At 40.9% G+C, this 9,745-nt stretch overlaps 1 protein-coding gene across 1 annotated transcript; it reads right to left on the bottom strand.

The window, feature by feature from the left end:
- Nucleotides 1-1,162: 1,162 nt before the first annotated feature.
- On the bottom strand, nucleotides 1,163-1,561 carry LOC130966345 (uncharacterized). Its single transcript, XM_057891135.1, has one exon. It carries the CDS (start codon nucleotides 1,559-1,561, stop codon nucleotides 1,163-1,165), a length of 399 nt encoding a protein of 132 aa, XP_057747118.1.
- Between the last annotated feature and the right edge of the window lie 8,184 nt (nucleotides 1,562-9,745).

Raw genomic sequence — 9,745 nt, forward strand, 5'->3', positions numbered from 1 at the left:
CATAGCATTCCGGATATGGCTTGAGAGATTCAAAGGTTGGTCTGTAAGGATGCACCATAGTAGAATAGCCATGTCCACAGTGAAGGAGGACTCGTGAGTGCTCAGAAAGATGTAATGGGACATGATCTGTGCCCATACGCGAGCCTCCAAGGTAAGTGCTGAAGCCAAGATTCCCTTAGGGCGGGTACGGTGGTATCCGTAGATCCAACGGCTGCTAGGTAGTGCGATAACTCCGAGAACGGAGTCTCAGTTAAATTGGTACCTCTGGCGCTTAAGTGTGGCTTCTTGGAAGGCGTCCATTCCTTCTGGAATAGGGGAAAGACTCAGAGCTTGCTGAATGGCTTCTTTCGTAATAGGGACTTGCTTCTGTCGGACATAATCAGACTGTAGGGTTGGCATGTAGAAGTTGGAGTAGAACTCAACTACCCAAGAAAGATTGACCTGCCTTGGCTGTCTCCGTAGGAAACCCCATTGTCTTCGTTCAATTTGCGGCTCAACAAAGGAAGCAATATTGGACGGGAGGATAAGAAGGTATTCATTGTTATAGTTCCTTTCTGCTAGGATAGGGAACATCTGCTCACAGTAGCGATTGGGAAATCGCGCAGTGTCCTTTGCTGGAAAGGCTTTCTCCTTTGCTGGAAATCGCGTGAGTGTGCTGCAGAAGATGGAGGACGCGGTCGCGTGTGGCACGCGGTCGCGTGATAAGGATTGTGCTTTCAGCACCAATCTAGCACCACTCTCGCACAATATTTCATTGTGCACCCTTTTACGTCGAAAACCCAGAACACGCGGCCGTATGGGGCACGCGGTCGCGTGGGAGGCCATACTTCCCATTTGACGCGGACGCGTCAGCGACGCGGTCGCGTGGGTCGATATGTGCCATTAGCACGCCTCCAGCCACGCTCCAGCATGACTCTCTATTCACTTTTATTTTTCCTTTCTCTCCAAGCGACGTGGACGCGTCGCGGATGCGATCGCGTCGCGTAGCGAATATATTTTTTTTATAAAAAACATGTAAATGAAAATGCACGAAAGTACTAATAAAGAGAACAGTTATTGAATAGGAAAAACTAAAAATAAGGAAAAAAACGTTCATACCATGGTGGGTTGTCTCCCACCTAGCACTTTGCTTTAACATCCTTAAGTTGGACGCTCCACCAGCTCAGTCTTCTGCTATGTGGGGATCTTCCAAGAGAAAGATCTCAAACTCCTTGTTTCTCTGCCTCTTCTCGCCATGGTATAGCTTCAGGCGTTGTCCATTAACTTTAATGAGTTCAGAGCTTGAAGGATGGCTTAGGTGATAAACTCCGTATGGTTCTGCCTTCTCTACTCTATATGGACCTTTCCATCTTGATCTCAACTTATCTGGCATGAGCCTTAGTCGAGATTTGTAAAGGAGGACTAAATCTCCAGGTTGGAACTCTTTCTTCTTGATATTTTGATCATGTACAGCCTTCATCTTCTCCTTGTATATTCTTGAGTTCTCATAGGCTTCTAGACGAAGGCTCTCCAATTCTTGCAGTTGCAACTTCCTTTCAACTCCGGCTTTATCAATTCCCATGTTGAACTCCTTAACTGCCCAAAAGGCTCTGTGTTCTACTTCAACTGGAAGATGACAAGCTTTTCCATAAACCAAGCGGAAAGGACTCATCCCAATGGGTGTCTTATATGCTGTTCTATATGCCTAAAGTGCATCTTGTAGCCTGGTGCTCCAGTCTTTTCTATGAGGCTCTACTATCTTTTGTAAGATACGCTTGATTTCTCTGTTTGACACCTCGGCTTGCCCATTAGTTTGGGGATGGTAAGCTGTTGCGACTTTATGGATTATCCCATGCTTTTTCATTAATCATGTTCGTCTCTTATTACAGAAATGGGTGCCTTGATCACTCACGATTGCTCGTGGTCATCCAAAGCGACATATAATATGGTTTCTCACAAAGGAAACAACAGTGTTAGCATCATCAGTACGGGTAGGAATTGCTTCTACCCATTTGGAAACATAATCCACAGCTAACAATATATAAAAATAACCATTAGAATTTGGAAATGGACCCATGAAGTCAATGCCCCAAACATCAAAAATTTCACAGAAAAGCATAATTTGTTGAGGCATCTCATCCCTCCTGGATATATTACCAAATTTCTGGCATGGAAGACAGGATTTACGAAATTCGGCAGCGTCCCTAAAAAGAGTAGGCCACCAGAATCCACAGTCTAAGATCTTTCTAGCTGTTCTTTGAGGACCAAAATGTCCTCCACTCTCAGATGAGTGACAGGCCTCTAAGATAGACTGGAATTCTGATTGAGGCATACATCGTCTAATTACTTGGTCAGTGCCACATCTCCATAAATATGGGTCATCCCATATATAATATTTGGACTCGCTTTTCAGCTTGTCTCTTTGATGCTTAGAAAAATTTGGAGGAAATGTGCGGCTAACCAAATAATTAGCAACAGATGCATACCAAGGGACTATCGTAGATACTGCTTATAGGTTATCAAAAGAAAAATTGTCATCTATAGGAGTAGAATCATCCTTAATATGCTCAAGGCGACTCAAATGGTCTGCCACTAAATTTTGATTACCACTTCTATCCTTTATTTCTAAATCAAATTCTTGTAACAGTAGTATCCAATGTATAAGTCTTGGTTTGGATTCCTTTTTAGCTAATAGATACTTTAAAGCTGCGTGGTCCGAATACACTACTACTCTAGTACCAAGTAGATAAGCTCGGAATTTATCCAGAGCAAAAACAATAGCAAGAAGCTCTTTCTCAGTAGTAGTATAATTGGACTGGGCAGTGTCTAAAGTCTTAGACACATACGCAATAACAAAAGGATCCTTACCTTCATGCTGAGCCAGCGCTGTTCCTACTGCATGGTTGGAAGCATCGCACATGATTTCAAACGGATGGCTCCAGTCTGGTCCTCTCACAATTGGAGCTTGAGTCAGAGCAGTCTTCAGCTTATCAAACCCTTGTTTGCAATCATCACTGAACTCGAACTTAATATCCTTCTGCAGTAATCTGGATAAGGGAAGTGCTACCTTACTAAAGTCCTTGATAAATCTCCTGTAAAAACTTGCATGGCCAAGGAACGAACGGACTTCCCTCACAGAAGAGGGGTAAGGTAAACTAGAAATAACATTCACCTTTGCTGGGTCTACAGAAATACCATTATTAGATACCACATGTCCTAATACAATCCCTTGTTTTACCATAAAGTGACATTTTTCAAAATTTAATACAAGGTTTGTATTAACATATCTATCTAATACTCTAGATAATCCATCTAAGCAAAGGCTAAAAGAATCACCATAAACGCTAAAATCGTCCATAAAAACTTCCATACAATCCTCAATAAGGTCAGAGAAAAGACTCATCATGCACCTTTGGAAGGTAGCTGGTGCATTGCACATGCCAAAGGGCATTCTCTTATAAGCATACGTTCCGAAAGGACATGTAAAAGTGGTCTTTTCCTGATCCTCAGGGGCTATATGAATCTGGAAATAACCTGTGTAACCATTTAAAAAGCAATAATGTGATTTACCTGACAGGTGATCCAGCATTTGATCAATGAATGGAAGTGGGTAGTGATCCTTACGAGTAGCTTGGTTGAGACGCCTGTAATCAATGCAGACTCTCCAAGCATTCTGAACTCTAGTTGCTATGAGCTCTCCATGCTCATTCTTCACTGTAGTGACTCCAGACTTCTTGGGCACCACTTGTACTGGGCTTACCCATTCACTGTCTAAAATGGGATATATGATACCTGCTTCCAATAGTCTGGTCACTTTCTTTTTGACGACTTCCAAGATGGTGGGATTCAATCTTCTTTGGGGTTGACGGACAGGTCTTGCTTCCTCTTCTAAAAATATTATGTGCTCACATACTTGAGGGTTGATTCCTACTATGTCTGCCAAACTCTACCCAATTGCCCTCTTATGCTTCCTCAGCACATCAAGTAACTGCTCTTCTTGTTGAGAAGTAAGTTCTCTTGCAATAATAACTGGAAACTTCTGCTCATCTCCAAGATAAGCATATTTGAGATGTGGAGGGAGGGGTTTCAATTCTAACTTCTGTTCATGGGCAGGCTCTGGAGTATCTGGAGCTTGTGAAAATGATGAAGTGCCCACATTGTCAGTTAAGAGGGTCCCCACACTTGGACCTTGTCTAGTGTGCCTCTCTTCTAACTCTTCCTTGTGAACTTCAGCTACACTTTCATCTATGACATCACACTGGAAGATAGAGCGATCTTCTGGAGGGTTATTAATAACTCCATTCAGATTAAAGATCACAATGCGGCCATCTATTTCAAAGGAGTATGTTCCTGAAAAAGCATCCAATTTGAATTTTGACGTCTTCCAAAATGGTCTTCCAAGTAGGATTGATGATGGCTTATCTGAATCATTATGGGGCATCTCCAAAATATAAAAATCAGTGGGAAATGTAAGCCCTTTAATATTCACCAAAACATCTTCAGCAACTCCAGCCACTGTAATAATGCTTTTATCTGCTAACACAAAACGAGCTGCCGACCTTTTTAAGGGAGGGAGCCTCAAAATATCATATATAGACAAAGGCATTATACTGACACATGCTCTTAAATCACACATGCAATCATAAATTACTACACCACCAATAGTACAGCTAACTATACAAGGACCTGGATCACTACATTTTTCGGGTAGTCCTCCCATTAAAGCAGATATAGAACTACCTAAAGGAATAGTTTCTAATTCATTAATTTTGTCTTTATGGATACATAAATCTTTTAGAAACTTTGCATATTTAGGTACTTGCTGAATAACATCAAAAAGAGGAATAGTTACCTCGACCTTTTTGAATATTTCTACCATTTTAGATCGGGTTCTAGCTGCTTCCTGGGCTTCCTTGCAAGTTGTGGAAATGGAATAGGAGTAGTGTTGTCTGTAGTGTTTGCGCCTTTTGGTGCTTCCTCTTGTGGTTGAGCTATTTCCTCTTCAGCTATGTCCTGTATGCCCTCTTCTTCTTCATCATCTTCTATTTCTACCACCTCTTCAGCCGAGGCGTGTCTGGTGAGCTTGGCTCCTCCTGGTTCCTCTCCTGCAGTGTGGTTCCGGACCTCAGGGTGATGGCATTAATGCCTCCCTTTGGATTGGTTAATGGTTGAGAGGGGATTCCAGTGGAACTTGAAGGTTGGTTACTGGAATTTTGTGAAGCTCTGATCTGTGAGACAAGAGCTTGCAAAGTAGAAGTTAGACCATTCAAACTGGCATTAATACTATTCATGATATTGTTTTCCATGGCCTGCTGTCTTCTCTCAAAAGATTGTAGTAACTCTTCATTATGAGATGAAGAAGAATGATTAAATTGAGAGGTCTGCTGTTGATTATTCTGTGGTCCTTGGTTTTGCCTCAGGTGAGGTGCTCTGTAAGGTTGATTCTGCTGCCTGTTGTTGTTATTATTCCACCTCTGATTTCCCTGATTATCTCTGCCTCCTCTGTTATTGTTGTCCCTCCAATTCTGGTTATAATTGTCTTGCCATCCATGGTTATTGTTTCCACCTTGATTGTACCCTTGGTTGGGGCGGTCATAGAAATTATGAGTGGATGCTACCATGTTGTCTTCTTGTTGGAGCTACGGGCATTCATCAGTGTAGTGGCTATAATCAGCACAGATTCCACAAACTCTCTGGGGGACTAGCTGTTGGTTTTGCTGTGGTGGAGGGGGTTGAGCTTGCTGAGCTTGTTGTTGATTCAATTGCATCTGCTTCAGCAAGTTGGTCATCTCACATATATTCTGAGCTAGAGCCGCAGTCTCTCTGTTAGAGGATACTTCTGCAATGGCTTTTTGAATGGTTTTGCCTTTGCCTTTGGTTCCTAGTAGATTCAGCTAAATCACTGATCAATTGCCATGCTTCATCAGTGGTTTTGTACTTCTTCATAGACCCATTGCTAGCACTTTCCAATGTGGTCTTATCTTGGGGCCTCATACCCTGTGTGATGTAGCTGAGTAACACTATCTTATCAATCATGTGGTGGGGGCATGCTTCCAGAAGATTATTGAAGCGCTCCCAGTATTTAAAAAGAGATTCATTGTCATCCTGAACAATGGTGGAAATATCCTTCCTCAGTTTATCAGTAACTTCAGATGGAAAGAATTTCTCCAAAAACTCCTTTCTAAGTGTATCCCAGTTGGATACATTCGCTAGAGGTTGAGTGTAGTACCACTCTCTTGCTTTTCCCTCAAGAGAAAACGGGAAAGCTTTTAGCAAAATTGAAGTTTCATCAGTACCATCACGCCTGACAGTAGAACAGGCGGCCTGGAAATCTCTCAAGTGCTTGATGGGCTCTTGAGCAGGTAAGCCATGAAACTTGGGCATCAAATTTAGCAGTGCGGTCTTTATTTCAAAATCTGTAGCTACCGCTGGATGATGCGCTTGGAACGGTTGCATTGTAAAATCAGGAGCTCTTTCCTCCTGGATGGTAACTCTCCTACCTGCCATGTTTTCTGCACGTAAAACAACCGGATTAGTAGGACAGGGGCTGGTTCCTTCCTCAACTAACGTTTCAGATTCGTCCTCAGAGAGGACTAACTGACGCTTAACTCACCTTATTCGTGAAATAGTCCTTTTAATTTCAGGATCGAATATTGGCAAATTAGGGTCAGGTAGAGAACGCGTCATTTGATGAAAGAAATACGCAGCTCATATTAACAGCAACAAAATAAAATGCAAATAAATAAATTCTAATTAATAACTTTAGCACTCTATTGTAACTCCCCAGCAACGGTGCCAAAAATTGATGGAGCACAGATGTTGGTGAATTAAAAATTATTAAAATGGTTACGTTGTAAGTATAGTTCTTAACTCACCAAAAATCTGCCTATCAATTTAAAATGTGTCACAGAAAATTTAAATTAAAAATTACTGGGAGTATGAATCCCAGGTCGTCTCCCAACGAGTTGCAGAAAGTGTGCTATTTTATTAACCAGAGGTTTTCAAAGAAGTGAATTGAGTAACAGGAAAATTAAAGTTAATAGAATTGAATAATGTAAATAAAAAGCCTTGACTGGGAGTTGATCAGTTAGAATCTCTAATGTTGTTGGAATTCTCTCAAAGTAATTGATAATTAAAGATTGGTTTGTTTAATTATCCTTTACTAAGTAAGGGAAAGTCAAACAAATTGGAATGCCATGTCTGTTCACAAGTTGCAATTCAATTAATAAAAATGAGTTGGTATTAGTGACTAGAGAGCAATCCAATAATTATCCCAATTACAAATTCTCTTTCAATCCTTCCAACTCAAGAGTTCCTTTCAATCAACTCCCCATCAAGTGAGGGGAACTACTCGCTCATTGTAAATAACAAATCCATAACTATGAAAAGGAATTAAAAGAAGACATGATTATTGGAATGTAAAATGGATTAAAATGAAAGGAATAATTCTGCTATTAAATAATCATAAAAATATTCAAATGACAAAATTGAACAAAGCAAAGAACATGGAAGAATAAAACCAAGTTAAGAGAACGAACTAGAATGACGAAGTCTTGATGAGGAAATAACTCTTCTCAATGTTCCAATACTAAGATCAAATTGAAAATTAAAATTCTAAAACCTAGAGAGAAAAACCTAGAGGAGGAGTAAAACTAGATCTAAAAAACTCTCCACTGTGTGGAATGAATGTTGTTTTTGTTTCTGCATATTCTCTGGCTTTAGTCTGCTGTTCCGGGCCGAAAACTGGGTCGAAATAGGGTCCAACATTGCCCCCAATGAATTTTGCAGATTATGCAGATCGCACATGTCACGCGATCGCGTCACCCATGCGGACGCGTCACTCGCGCTTTTCCATGCCACGCGTTCGCGTTGTCCACGCTACCGCGTCGCTTAAGCTTTTCCAATCTGTGCGGCCGCGTGATCCATGCGGCCGCGTCACTGCGATTTGCTCTCCTTCGCACGGTCGCGTGAGCCATGCGACCGCGTCATTTCTCGCTGGTTATCTCCTCAAATTCTTGTGTTCCTTCCATTTTTCGCTAGCTTCCTTTCCAACCTCTAACTCATTCATGCCCTGTAAAGTCTGAAACACTCAACACACATATCATGGCATCGAATGGGATAAAGGAGAATTAAAAGTACATAATTAAAGCCTTTAGAAAGCAGTTTTCAAACATGTAATGAATTCAGGAAGGAAATCTAAATGCATGCTATTTTGATGAACAAGTGGGTAAGGATCATGATAAAACCACACAATTAAACATAATATAAACCATAAAATAGTGGTTTATCAAATGCCATTGGTCGTGGTCATCTAATCTGACGAAGGGTGAAACGCTTAGCAAGTCATTCTTCTGGCGATCCTACTCAAAGCGCCACAGACAAGGTCGAATCTTTCGGATTAGAGAACGCTACTTCTTTGGATTCTAGCCTAAACCACAGAGACCCTAATCTCCCCGGAAATTGGCTGCACTGGTGTCTCAAGAAGTCCACAACGAAGTCGTAGATTAACCGTCTGAGAGATGTATAAACATAGTTGTTGGCTCGTGCTTTCCAGTCACGTATTCTCACGAACCGAAGTAGATGTGGGTGTTTGTTAGGCTCATTCATCTTAGTGTGATGAACATAGCTGATTGTTTGACCATCCTATTCACCACGATGAAGAACGGATATACATCTTAGAAGTAAATCAAACACGGATTGGAGAAGAAATAGTAATACTTTTATTAAATCATAGGGCTCAGTAGGGCTCCTCCCCTCAACCTAGGAGGTTTAAAAACTCATACTGAAGTAAAACTCGAAAATTATGTAAAAGGTTCGAAAGATGATCCAAAAATCTCTAAATTACATAAATTGAATCCCTTAAATACTAAACAGATGACTAGTAAGGGTAAAACAGTCTTTTTAGTGCTAAAATCCACTTCTAGGGCCCACTTGGTGTGTGTTTGGACTGATTTTTGATGAGATCTACGTTCTATGAGGTCTCTTGGTCATGGAACACCAACTAGGGGGTTCTCTCTGGGCATTTGGATGCTGGTCTCTGCTCTTTGAGCGCTGGATGCTTGGAAGGGGGGCAGGAAGCTGGTGTTGGATGCCAGTTTTGGGCCTTCTAATCCGAAGCAAAGTATAAGCTATTATATATTGCTGGAAATCTCTGGAAGTCAGCTTTCCATAGCCATTAAGAGCTATCTATTTAGACTTTTGTAGCTCCATAAAAGCTCTTCCAAGTGCAAGGAGGTCAGATCCGGAAAGCATCTGCAGTGCTTTCTCTGTCTCTGAATTAGACTTCTGCTCCAACTCCTCAAGTTCAGCCAGAAAATACCTGAAATTGTATAAAAAGACAAAAACTCATAGTAGAATCTATAAATGTGAATTTAACACTAAAACCTATAAAAACTTAATGAAAACTGAATAAAACATACTAAAAACTATATGAAAATAATGTCAAAAAGCGTATAAGATATCCGCTCATCAGACATCATATCCTGGCAAAGCCATACCTTAAAGGGTATCAAATGCCTACTTTTCAGAGGTTTGATGGTACAAAAAGTGTCAACGAACACATCTTGTCATTCTTGGACAATCTTGGGGTTTTCAGGAACCATCAAGAACTCAAGATCTGGGAGTTCTCAAAGTTATTAACAGAAAAGGTGTTCACTGAGTAGGCCTAATGAGCCACTTTTTTATGGTTTATTTTGAACTAAATTGAGTGGATTCTGTCAACTATTCCCACACTAATTCATGTAAATTGCATGGTTTTGTAAATACT

Source organism: Arachis stenosperma, chromosome 3 (assembly GCF_014773155.1).
Source record: "Arachis stenosperma cultivar V10309 chromosome 3, arast.V10309.gnm1.PFL2, whole genome shotgun sequence".
In the NCBI taxonomy this organism is placed as follows: domain Eukaryota; kingdom Viridiplantae; phylum Streptophyta; class Magnoliopsida; order Fabales; family Fabaceae; genus Arachis; species Arachis stenosperma.

Excerpts from the sequence above, each read along its gene's own strand:
- LOC130966345 (XM_057891135.1), bottom strand. The coding sequence starts at position 1,561 with ATGGGAATTGATAAAGCCGGAGTTGAAAGGAAGTTGCAACTGCAAGAA.